Below are 13325 nucleotides of genomic sequence, written 5' to 3' on the forward strand. Positions count from 1 at the left end.
GGTTCTTTAGCCCACACCCTGCTCTCTTTCTCCCCCATCTAGTGATGCCCAGTGACTATTGTTCTTAATTTAACATCCATATGTATTCAGTGTTTAGCTCCCACTTATCAGTAAGAACATGTGGTTTTTGCTTTTCTGATCTCGTGTTAGGTTGTCTAGGATGATGGCCTCTAGCTGTGTCCAAATTTTGCAAAGGGCATGATCTCATTCTTTTTTATGGCTGCATAGTATTCCATGGTGTATATATATACCACATTTTCTTTATCCAGTTCCTTGTTGATTGGCAGTTAGGTTGATTCCATGTCCTTGCTATCGTGAATAGTGCTGCAGTGAACATTCAGGTGCATGTCTTTCTGATAGAATGAATTATTTTCCTTGGGTATATATCCAGTAGTGGGATTGCTGGGTTGAATGGTAGTTGTACTTTAAGTTCTTTGAAAACTCTACAAACGGCTTTCCATAGTGGCTAAACTAGTTTGCATTCTCACCAACAGTGTATAAGAGTTCCCTTAAAAAAGGTACCCTGAAATTATGTGTCAGTAAAACAACTATAAATGTGGATGAAAACAGGGTATTAAAATTATTTCTCTTCAGACTGCTGAGCAAGTATCTATCTTATTACATTTAAAAAACCCCAAACAAAATGAAACTTATACTGGAAATTCTAGGTAACACATTGAAAGGCTTACTTATATAATCAAGTCTACAATAAAGCACAATCAAGGAATCCATACTAAAATGTTCAACATCAAAACATGATTGAGTGTGAATTTGTGTGTTTAAAATGTTTAAAGTACATATTTATTGTCGTGTATGATTTCTCAGTTTAACTGATTATTTTCAAACAATAGGCCAAATTCCATCAGATAACATAGGATAAAAAGGCTTCTACTGAATATCTCTGGACTGCCTCTATTCAAATGTTAATTTTATTTTTCTCTTCGATTTCCCCTTTCTCTGCATAGTGAAATAGTTGTCAACTTAGCTCTACCTGGACAGCTCTAAAATATTAAAAGACCCAAGTCCTACCCTCAGAATTTTTTAATTGGTCTAGCATGCAAATAGGGCATTGAGTTTTTTTTTTTGAGACGGAGTCTTGCTCTGTCGCCCAGGCTGGAGTGCAGTGGTGCGATCTCGGCTCACTGCAAGCTCCGCCTCCCGGGTTCATGTCATTCTCCTGCCTCAGTCTCCCGAGTAGCTGGGACTACAGGCGCCCACCACCATGCCCGGCTAATTTTTTTGTATTTTTAGTAGAGACGGGGTTTCACCGTGTTAGCCAGGATGGTCTCGATCTCCTGAACTTGTGATCTGCCCGCCTCGGCCTCCCAAAGTGCTGGGATTACAAGTGTGAGCCACTGCGCCTGGCCAGGCATTGAATTTTAAATGTTCTTCAGGTGATTTTAATACGCATCTATTGTTGAGATCCATCAGCCTACTGGTTTGGGAGTATAGGTAAAACCAACTTATAATAAATCACTTCCAGGTAATATAGGTTTCTAGACTGGATGTTCATTGGAATCCTGGGACAAAGTATATTATTGTGATTATTACTCTATTTTTGAATGTATTATGAGTACTCTTTTCCTGATTTAAATCATGCTAAATCATTTCACCCTCAGTGCTTATTTTCAAACACTCCTCTGTGTGAAGCATTTCCATTTCCACCCTTGTAAGACTGTATTCTTCTCTGAGTTATATTTAGTTACCTGTGCATGTGCCCATCATTTCCCACATTAGGCTGAATGCTCCTTGAAGGCAGGGAAGATGACTTTCTATTACAGTGTTTCAGTGTCAATAAATGTTTCTTAGGTCGGGTGTGGTGGCTCACACCTATAATCCCAGCACTTTGGGAGGTCAAGGTTGAAGGATGACTTGAGGTCAGGACTTCAAAACAAGCCTGGGCAACAGAGTGAGACCCTGTCTCTACAACAAATTAAAAAATTAGTGGGGCATTTTGGCGCATGCCTGTAGTCCCAACTACTCAGGAGGCTGAGGTGGATCACTTGAGCCCGGGAGGTTGAGGTTGCAGTTCATCGTGCCACAGCACTCCAACCTGGGCAACAAAGTGAGACCCTGTCGCAAAAAAAAAAAGTTTCTTATTTTCACCAGGTGTTACCATTCTTGCCCCATGTCTTTATGAAATTGTTTTGGTTCTCCTGTTTATCATTTTGTTGCTTTCTCCTGTTCCTTCTCCTGTTCCATCTCCAGTATGCTATCAAATTTTTCTGTCCTCAGTTGCTTCCTCTGCTCTCTCTTCCCTCCTCTTTGTGCCATTCCTTCCGCTTGTCTTACTCTACACAGAGCTTGCTCCCTTTAACCGTGTGCTTTTTCTCTTATCTTGGCCCACATTCTTTGCATAATGGAGTTATTAATATAGCTGTCATGAAACTGCATTGAAAAATTTCCTCCTAATAGAGCTGCCCCTCAATAGTTACCTCTTTTGTTTTACCTGCACACCAGAAACTGTTATAAAAGAGCAAAATCACTTTTTCAATGTTTTTTTACTTGTAATCTCTTAGTTGAGCACTAATATTTGGTTTATAATGAAAAGAATCATGCTTTGCAGTTCTCACAGCATTTTGTGTTCAGTATCTTCGTCACTATAACATCAAAACAACATGTGTCTAAATGGTGCTGGGCATTTTGAAAAAAAAAAGTTACACAAAGTTAAACCAAAGACAAGATGTTCCTGCATTGACCAAATTCACTGGGTTGGTGGTAAGAAAAGATGCACATAAGGACTGTCATATGGATTCTAGTTCTAACTTTGAAAGTGACAATATGTAAACTTTCCCTTACTATATTATACATTATATTTCTTTGTCTAGTGGTAATGAAACCTTTCTTCATGTTTGTCCATGTTTGTCACTTTAATAGTATTTAAGTATTGACACAAATACTGTATTTTTCTCAAATCTTTACCTCCAGTCATTCAATTTATTTTTCATATTGTCAGAGGACTAAATGAATTGATTATATTGTTGTTTTAATAGACTGTTATATGGTATATGAGCCAGGATCAAGAACAAGACTAGTGACAGAAAAGCAGCTAAATTAAAAGAATTTCAGAATATTTTTAGATTGCCATTTAAATTGGTAAAGTTAGAGTCAAAAATGCTGAATCTCTGCTTACAGCAATAGCGTGTGCTTTTTTGCTATTAACTTCTAAACATTCAATTTTTGTTTCCTCAGCATATACATTCTCTAACCTAAAGGCTGATCTGGACAGGGTGCTTGAATTTTTGCTCTTGTTCTATTCTGGGAGGTACTTTTATCCTCCTTTGCCTCCTAACCCCTCACTACTGCTAAATTTACAGTATTTCAGGGCCTGTTCTCTTTTTGGAAGAATAAGCTACTGACCTAAATTAAGGCCCCCTATGGGAAGCACACTTTGGTCCTTTAGAAGCCCAAGGACATGATGTATATAAAACAGAAAAGGGAGGTTGCATAACTACTATCAAGATCTCACTTCTTAAACTCTAATATTAGTTTGGCAAACAACTAAATTCCCAAACAATTAATGAGATTTAGCTAAGGGGCAGGATCATGTCTAATTCATGAATTTGTGAATTATTTAAGCACTCTGAACTTCTGATCATTTTAAATAGCATTGACTCACAAAAACTGGTTTTATATAGGGAAAGAAGAAAGTTTTGTCATTACATTGTCCGAGCAGACTTTCTTTGAGCATGCTAATTTGCATTATTCATGTTAGTAAGTTACTGCTATGACAGTAACCAGCTACTTTCTTACTGCTCCCATTTCAGATGTTTCAAATGTGCTCGAGTTGAAAGTAAGTCCTTTTACAGAAAGGGCAGACTCCTTCTGTAAGACACAGGCTATAGAATCTTTTTTATAAGATGCAAACTCCACAGGTGAGACCAAATGTAAAGGGAAAAATGAGGTTTAGAGAGGTTCAGTTCACTTATTTTTAGATTTCTTTATCAAACAGGAAGCTGAAAGAGAATTTACCAAAAAATTTAACAAACCTTGAGCGTATATTATGCAGGGCCCATGCTGGGTGCTGAATAAAATCCAAAGACAAGTAAGACACTCTGTCCTGAGATAAGAAAGATGAAAAAGTGTACAACTCACTAGAGAAAAGGAAAATGTGTTCAGTGCTATAATAGAGATTTAAGCATTATAGAGAAGAGAGAGAGATTAATTTGTATCAGTTAGTGCTCAATACTTTTATTATGACCATATTGTTAAGAATTGACTCCAAGTGAGTCCAGATAACAAAAAAAGATTGTAGGCGGGATAAATGCAGCATAGCTGATTGGAGCTTTTTAAGAATATTAAAACACTTTTAAAATTTTTTGTTTGACTTTGCAGAATCTTAGCCTGCCTCATGAATGCATTTATTGTACATTCTTTTAAAAAATGTATAATAAGAATACAAATATACATAATTATAGTTAATGAGTTTTTTTCTCATCCAACAGCTTTGATTTGTATATCACTAACAAAATATTGGCTCAGAATGAAGTAACTGCTATTATACATTTTTGAGAAGTCTCCCAAAGGGAATCAAAATTTCAAACAATACCATTGGAAAGCTACTACTATATAAAACTCTGTCCTTAACAGACTATCAATCCAAAGATCACTGATATTTGGTGTTTTGAAAAAGAATTTTAAAGAAACTGTAAGTCCCATGACTCACTTAAGTGAATTACACTGGCTTTCTTTTTGGTATTTATAACTTTTAATTTTGTAAGGAATCATTTTTAAAGGTATTGGTACCAACTGGGAAGTTTAAAGTAGATGCATGAATTTTAAATCAGGTAATAAGAGGAAAAAGCTAGGTATGTAGTGAGGAAATGTTTAAAAGTAAAATATGATGCCCATTTGCTTATATATTCTGAAATGTTTTTAGATAGGTTTAGATGATTCTTTCTACAAGGGTTTGCTAAAGTTCATTAAAATCTCATTAGAGGAAAACTGCAGTTGCCATCTCTGCATTAATGACCAGTAAATCAAGATTTTAATGTGTAACTTAGAATTTTCAGAGTTTTACTGGCTTCTTTCACTTATCCATTTCTCAATCTGTGTTATAAATTACCTTTCACTTTTTAACAACTGATGACTTCTAAATTTGTCTGTAGCATCTCTTGGCTCCTATTTGCTGTTAATCGTTTTTATGTTCTTAAAATGGGGGAAAATGAAGTGAAAATAATTTTTATTAATTGATTTTTTTGGATTCTGTCATAATTATGATGCTAGTGACTATCCAATTTGTAATATTTAAGATAGCCTTGGTAGAACGTATACATCAAGTGTTATATTGTCCTATTGAATTTCTCCAAGTTGTTGTTAATGTCTCCACTTATAACTGAATAGACTGTGCGTAGGAAAGCTCTGGGTGACCTAAATCACACAGACCATGATGTGAATGCACTGCCTGGAGTTATGCCAACAGCAGCACCTACTAGAGTCGAGTAAATATGCATTTCACATTGTTTAATATTAATAACTAACAAGTAGCTGTGGTTCTATGGGTTAATATGATTTCAAAATGGTATAGCATTCTTAGTCTACAAACTGATAAGCCTGTATGAATAAATTAAGTACATCTCCCTAGAAGTTTTATATCTTAAAGTATATATACATAATATATTCAATCAATCACTCAGCATAGACTTTTGAAAATATGGCCTAATTGAAACAGTTCTGCTTTAAGCTAGTAAGTGATTGGAGGTGTAGAAATCCAAAGTTACATCATAAAGAACTTAATGTGGTATACACACTCACTCACATATACACAAGCCACACAACAAAACTAGGGAAGAAATGAAGCCTCTGGCTATAAACATGTGCATGCAATTAACATGGTTAAAAGGAGCAACAAATATAGTAAAAATGATTATTCCTTTATTGTTTTATTGAGGAAGTGAATTTTCTTACTTTGTACTCTACTGGGGAGAGGTTAGAAGGCAGATACTTTTCAGTTAGAGAATTCCAGGGACGGTCCTGTAGCCATTGTGGTAGCCAGCGATTATTGTTATCTCTCAGAATTTGCACCTGATACCTGCATGGGTTCGCCTTGGTTAAAATTAGGGCATAGGCCCGATCTGCTTTCCCTCCTCTGTTTACACACTTGATTTTCCCAGAGCTCAGTTCCCTCATTTTACCCTCTGGCTGCCTATAAACCTCATTTTGATAATCTCAAGGAGGGACAACATTTTAAAAATATCAGTTTTCTCTTTCAAATCTTTTGTTTCTGTGTTCCGCTCTCTCATGCCCTTCTGAGCAAGCTATCCTGGTGAACTAGACCTCTTAATGGCTTATAGTGAATTAACGTAATAGACATTTGTTCTTGTTATTGTTCCTGGGCACCCCACACTCCCATTTCCATTCTTTGTCCTCTGTCCCCCAGGAGCCTGACTTCTGCAGCCTGCATCACTCTGGTCTCCTTGCCAGCTAGTTTCAAGTAGCGTTAACCAATGGGAGACACTGGCAGGAAACTGGAAGGCAGGAGGAGGAGAGAAGGTTGGCTATGTTTCTTTCCTGCACCAAGCTATGTCTCTGGCAGTAGCTGTGCTCTCATGATTACAGCTTTTACAAGGCAGCCTCTCCTCCATAATTCTGGCTTACACTGGACTCTAGTAAAACCATTTTCTTCCCTTGTTCCTTAGCCTTAGGGTAATGATGATCCCTTGCTTTTACCACAGTCTGGATCCTTAACCAGCCCTTGTTTATTTTCTTAATCTTAATCCAGCTGTCCCTTCTTAGAAGTTCGTTCGGTCTCCTGAGTTTCCATATAACTTATGGATTATTTAATCATAGAATTTCAGTTTGACTTCTCTTAGAGTTAGTTGTGTATGAGTCTGTCTGCCCTACTAAATATTGAGGCATGAAGCACATTAAATTCGTCTTTGAATTCCAGTACCTAGGAGAATATCTAACATGTAATAGGAGCTCAGTACATATTTGTTAAATGTATGAATAGGTTAACATGACTGTTACTCTCTCAGTCTTCTCTTAGAAAACTCCTAGAGCCATTCTAATGGCATTTTTATGATTCCTTGCAGTGTTTTTAGGAATCATTATATCTTTTTTGAATTTCTTCACATTTCTCCTCTAAAGAGTCTAGGGAAGAAATATCCTACTAGTATTACTGAATATTCCATGTCAACATTAGACTTATGGAGAATTACAGCAACTGATCAAAAAAGAAATGAGATAAAAATCACTCACTTTGGTTTCTCTCTAAGCCAACTTCATCCTGCTTGTGCTCATTGCTTGAAAGAGAATTAAGCAATTGTGACCTCATTCGTTTTTGTGCTTTTTCCCTCCCTGCCAAGCTCCATTTGGTGCCCTATTGTCCCACAAGTTGCCTATTTGAGTCTTTTGAATTAAGAGTTTCAAACAGAAGGCCCATCTGCTCTACATGAATATTAAATTGTCAAAAGACTTTGAATAAGGAGAATTTACCCTTGTGTTTTTTTTACAATGTTTCCTTTCCCCTCTGTGTAAGATTTAGAGCACCATTGTTTTTCTTCCACATACGCTTGGACTTGAATAGGCTGCAGTTATCAAGTCGTATAATATAATAGGCTTAGAAACTTTTGAATGGCAGGTACTGAATAGATGTAAGAAAGGTTTTGTTTATTCTCATTATCTTATAAAATATAGTACTTATTAAGTATAATTAAACATGCAATATGCTAGGTCTTGGTATGTTGAGGTTACTGAGTTTCATAAAAACAAAAAATCCTAAAAATTAGATGTCAGAGAGATAAATTTTGCAATTGATCATGTTTATTAAGTAAATGCACATACCATTTTAATTCATAATATGATAGATAGTATGCAACTGACAAATCCATAGTTTCATTTTGAATATTCACGAGTGAGCATATTTTAGCCAGACTTTAAGTCATATGATTAGTGCAAGTAAATTTTATTCTTTGCTAGCAAGCTCTAAAAAGTTCAAAATCAATTGGCTAGGAGATATGCATTATGTAGTCAAATTTGTTAATAAATGCTGTGTAAGGAGATCAGTTGGAGGATGACATTTTTAAAAACGTGCATGGTTTCCATTATTTAATTAATTTATTTATTTGACATTATTTAAATGTGCAACTTTAAAATAGTTTTTCAAGGAAAGCGAGAGTCAGGTTATACTTTGGGAATGAATATTTGTACAACAATATATTGATATTATTAAGAGAATAGACCAGGCATGGTGGCTCATGCCTATAACCCCAGCACTTTGGGAGGCTTAGGCAGAAGGACCACTTAAGGACAGGAGTTTGAGACCATCGTGGGCAACACAGCAAGACCCTGTCTCTAAAAGAAAAAAATAAATAATAAAATTTAAAAATAAAAATATGTCTACTTTCTTCCTTCTTTATTATTGGCAAGTTGATACTTTTAAAGGTAATAGGGATATATAAATTCCAAAGAGTGAAACAATTTCTCATAATTCACACAGTGGAATCAAAAGAAAATATACCCATTCACTTTATATAATTTGTATAGTTAAAATAAAAAATTGGATTTAGTAAATGTGGGGAACAAATTGCCAGAGTCTGTATCAGTTGATCACCTCCACTGGTCTTTGAAATAATTATCTTGGGGTAGATCTAGATGTTATGGGGACCTGAAGCATCTACAATATTGGGTGCCCTTTCAAAGATAAACAATACAAAATTATGAAAGGAGAACTTAGTTCAGCATCTTACAAGGAGCCTAAGCCAGAGAAGGACGCTGAAAATTAGGCATCATTAGCTTTAGGGTAAATCTGTTTCATCTTAGGTGATGAGTCAATGTAGGTAGTGTGAAATACTTCAAAACAAGGAAATGATTTCTGTTGGCTAAATGTTTGTGTGAATTGTAAATATGTTGCAGGTTTTAGAAAAAGATTATTTGATACTCTGTGCATTTTTATGGATTAAAAACATATTTTTCCCATGGAATCTAAGGTTACATTTTAAAATTTCACTTAATTGTGATGGAAGCAAGGCAGGTTCAGATTCAGACCTCTCAGCATCCTAGATGGGGTGCCCTAACCCATACATACTTATAAATAAAATGACACTAAACCATAAAACTTAAAACTTACATGGATGTGCTGAAATGAATATACCTTCTTTCTATTATAATGTTCTATTTTAAAATTCTGTAATGGTATATAAAACAAAAACTTTTCTCATATTGTTCCCTGAGTCTCATATTACCCCTGATTTATTGCCGCCCTAAGTGACTACTTAATATGCCCTAAGTGGGACATCATCTATTAGGCAAGTAATTGGCTGTAAGTCTGCTTTTTGGCACTACTTTTTCAGAGTCTAATTCAGACATGTCATTGCCCTTTATCTTTTTTATATCTTATTTTACTCTCTCAACTTAATTTGCATGACACTAATTTAAGTTTACATGTGCCTTGCAGTAGATTGAATTGAGCTTTCTGGTTAGTCAAACATGTTGAAAAAAGGTGTATAACATGTGGAATGGTGTTACAAGATGATCTGATCCCTTCTAAGCTATTTTTCCCAATAAAATAAATATATATGTATTTTTTACTCCAAAGCGATATGCCAATTTCAAGGACGAACCTACTTTGAAGGAGAAAGAAATACAGTCTATTCCTCTTCTGGAGTATGTGTTCTCTATGAGTGCAAGGTAAGAAGACTATTCGTGGGTCTTTCAAAATTGTTTCTATTTATAAACAAGATAAAAGTTTCTTTACAAGCTCAACCTTGAAATACATTTTTGAAATTCTAATGCAAAGAGAAAATTCACAATATTAATTATCGTTTGAATGTAAAGAAATTCTCATCTTTAAGCATGTAAATTAGTGGTTGAAAAATAATTTTTCCAAGAAATGAAAATGCTATTTTGTCAAATTAAAGCTTTGTGAAGTTGTCGTATGTTTTCCAAATTCAAATAAGCTCCTTATTTGCTCTTGGGAGGAAAATGTAGGTGAAGTTAGACTTAGCTTTTTGTCACTCATGATTTTGTACCATGTGAGAAGTATTGCTCAGTTCAATTAAAAACAAAACAAAAAATTACCTAACTAAAATTAATTGTTGGATGGAGTTGAGACTGATATTTATCTAATTCCCTTTAGAAGGAGTGTTTTAAATTAGTTAAAGGGAAATTCCTTACAAATTTACTTGCCAAAGTTTCTGAAGCAAATGTGATTCATTTGAATTTTTGCCCCTCGACCTACTAATTGAAAAACTAAATATGTTTCACAACACTTTTCATGTTTGTCTTTTGTAAATTATAATCTGATATTTCTTGACCCTAATGTTACATTAAAATCCTTATTCTATATGAAGGAAACTGTCTATATATAAAATTTCTGCTTTAGGGTTTCATTTTTATTTGATAGTTAATTTTCCTCTTTAAATACCTCCTATACATGGTTTGGGAAATGATTTAGTATGTATAAATTATGTAGAAAATTAAGATAGTGATTTATGCTGCTGGCACCACCAATAAACTATGATTGCTAAGAGTGAGGGAAAGGAAAATCCTAAGAATTTTGCCAAGACAAATTGAATCTGAAAGAAGCTATCCAGTTTATGCATCTTAATTTGGAAATCCTTTGAGATAAGCAAGGAGGAGATGCAAAGAGGCAAGACTGTGACAGATTTGATTTCTAGAACATGAAAGCTGTGATTTCTTCATGCCCATTATAAAGTATCCTCTCTTCTTCTTTTAGTTTTAAATCAGCTTTCCAATGATGTAGGTTCTCATCTTAGAGAATAGAGGCACAGGAACATTAAAATGAATTCCTCAACCTGTATTTCAAGATGATGGATTTTCCTTTATCAGCATCCCTACACCAATGCCGTTTTAAGTGGAGTAAGTCTCACAATAGATAAAAGAATTGGAAGACAGAGTGAGATCTAGTAACTCCAAAATGAGAAAAGAGACTCAGAGAAGTTACTTCAAGGAGGGAAGAAAACTTCTGCCAGCTGGCTTCTAATAGTAATCTCTAACATTAAAATTTTGGTTCTAAATTTAAAAATCTTGAGGGCATTTAAAGTTTCTCCACTTCTCTTTCTCTCTCTCTCTTTCTGTCTCTCTGTGTGTGTGTGTGTGTGTGTGTGTATCCTATTCATTTTACCAGAATGTGTCTCATAATACTGATAATTGTGGTTTAGAAATGTACTGGTATAATTGCCTATTGGATTTTAAATTTGCTATTATATAAGATTATTTGATTTTAAATAGGTTCAGTTAGAAGTCTTTATAGAGGCAACACAGCAGGTGCTCATAAATTTTAGATAAATGAGTGAATGTTACCTTTTATTTGCTCAAACAAAAGGCACCATTTTCTACCTTCTAATGCTGCACCATCCAATAGAAATATGATGCAAGCCACAAACATAATTTTTATTGGACTAGTTTTTTTCTGTTTTCCCCGATATATCCAAAATATCATCATTTCAACATGTAATCAATATTAAATTTATTAATAAAATATTGTACATCCTTTTGTTACACCAAGTCTTCAAACTCTCTTGCATACTTTGCAATTACAGTGTAAAAGAGCCACATGTACCTAATGACTACTGATTGGACAGCACAGTTCTATCAGATCATCATAAGCTTTTGTACTAAATTCTTCACTTTAAGGTCTTCCACAGTTTCTTTTCCCTTCAAGGCCCTTAGCTCCTGTATTTACTATGTTGCAGAATTGACAGCTCTCTCACGCATCCATTTTCTGGGCTGTCAATTCTAGTCCCTGTTTGTTCTTTTATTGTCAGTTTTGTCGTTTTGAAAATATTAGCAGTCCTAGGGGTCTGTGACTTTCATAGTAACACAGAAAAACACTGTGGTTTAGAAAATCAGATTACCAGAACTGATATTACTACTAAACCAAAAGAAGACTAGCATTTGACTCCACTGTATACATGCCTCCTGCCAAGCTTCTTGACAAGAGCTTATGATTTGGAGAAGGTCCTTTACATAAATGAGCCAGGAAAAGGCAGATATTGAAATGTGCACTTCTTCTATGAAAGCATTCCTTGCAGAAATTGAATCTACAAATCTAAGCTATTGAGCAGTAGTTAAAATGGAAGCTTGCAAGTTCCAAGAGTTATTTAATTACTTATGTATTGGTTAGCATAATATAACATAGTTAATGATCCTTGTTTTTAGGACATTGGAGACTGACAGTATAGAAAACAAATGTTTGCTCCTAAGGCAAGAATACTTCAATTATCAGAAGTGTATTTTGTATTTTGGTTTCTCCTTGGGAAGTGTTTAATCTTTTTGGCTGCAAGAACTACAGTGATTTTACATTGATTTATTCATTTATTCAAGAAATTTTTTAAGTGCCAATTATGTGCCTGAAAATGTGCTAGACATTAATTTACAAGAGACAAGAATCCTGCCCTCATTTTCCCTGTAGTTTTGTGGAAGACATCCAATATTTCTTACCAGAATCATCTGTGAGAATCTCCTTATAATAAAACTTTATAAGAAAACTGAAATGTTTTGAAAGCTCAATTTTAATTTACTGTTTTTTTCCAAAAGCTGTTGATATAATTCAAACTGTAACTTTGCCACAATTGTCATCTGGGCTTGCAAAATGTGTTGTAAAACTAGCAAAATTTTCCAGGATTACCCAGATGTTTGGCAAATTATAGACATGGCTGCAGTGTGGTGGAATCAGTGTGGCTGATTCCTATTCTAAAGACTTGCTTATTCTAAAGACTTTCCAATTGGGATTTAATGTCATTTTGGGAGTGAGCCCATGACCTGTGCAGAGGTCCTCAGGACAAAAATTTCTTCATCTTAAAAGAGTCTTCTCAGATGCTGGATCTGGAAACTTCTTAACAAGTCCTAATGATAAAATTTGAAGCACTTCTTTTCTGTTGTCTAACAGGACCAGACCATGAAACTTGTTGAGAATTCAGGCTGTCCAGCTTTGGATTGTCCAGAGTCTCATCAGATAACCTTGTCTCACAGCTGTTGCAAAGTTTGTAAAGGTAAGACTTTTTTGAAAAGTAAGATTTACGTGCAAGAGTTATTATAGTAGGCTAGTACAACTGACATGAAGTAGAAATTCTCATAAGCAAATTATTTCCATAGACTAATAGTATTTCCCTATATGCTCTCCTAATTTGGCACAGAGTAGCACAGTAGGTAGTCATGAAATATTTACCGAACTGAATTAAAACCGAACTGCTCCTGTGCATTTCTGCAAGTTGTCTTGAACCTGTCTCAAGCTCTGGATCTCTAAATTTCTCTCTGTGTGCTGGTTTGGAGTCAGTACAGCTTTGCTAAAGAAAGTTACACAACAATATTGAGTTAGTTATTTTATTGGCAGTTACTGTTTCTTGGCAAGTGAGTTTTGT

At 35.0% G+C, this 13325-nt stretch overlaps 1 protein-coding gene across 7 annotated transcripts in view; it reads left to right on the plus strand.

Moving 5' to 3' along the window:
* The window catches only part of NELL2 (neural EGFL like 2), a 406822-nt gene that overhangs the window by 191532 nt on the left and 201965 nt on the right, over positions 1 to 13325 (plus strand). For all 7 annotated transcript variants that reach the window (XM_016923593.3, XM_063785724.1, XM_016923590.4 and 4 more), the window contains 2 exons: positions 9539 to 9630; positions 12854 to 12956. In XM_016923593.3, the coding sequence (XP_016779082.3) occupies positions 9539 to 9630; positions 12854 to 12956 (195 nt within the window). The remainder of the gene's footprint in view (positions 1 to 9538; positions 9631 to 12853; positions 12957 to 13325) is intronic.

Source organism: Pan troglodytes, chromosome 10 (assembly GCF_028858775.2).
Source record: "Pan troglodytes isolate AG18354 chromosome 10, NHGRI_mPanTro3-v2.0_pri, whole genome shotgun sequence".
Classification (NCBI taxonomy): domain Eukaryota; kingdom Metazoa; phylum Chordata; class Mammalia; order Primates; family Hominidae; genus Pan; species Pan troglodytes.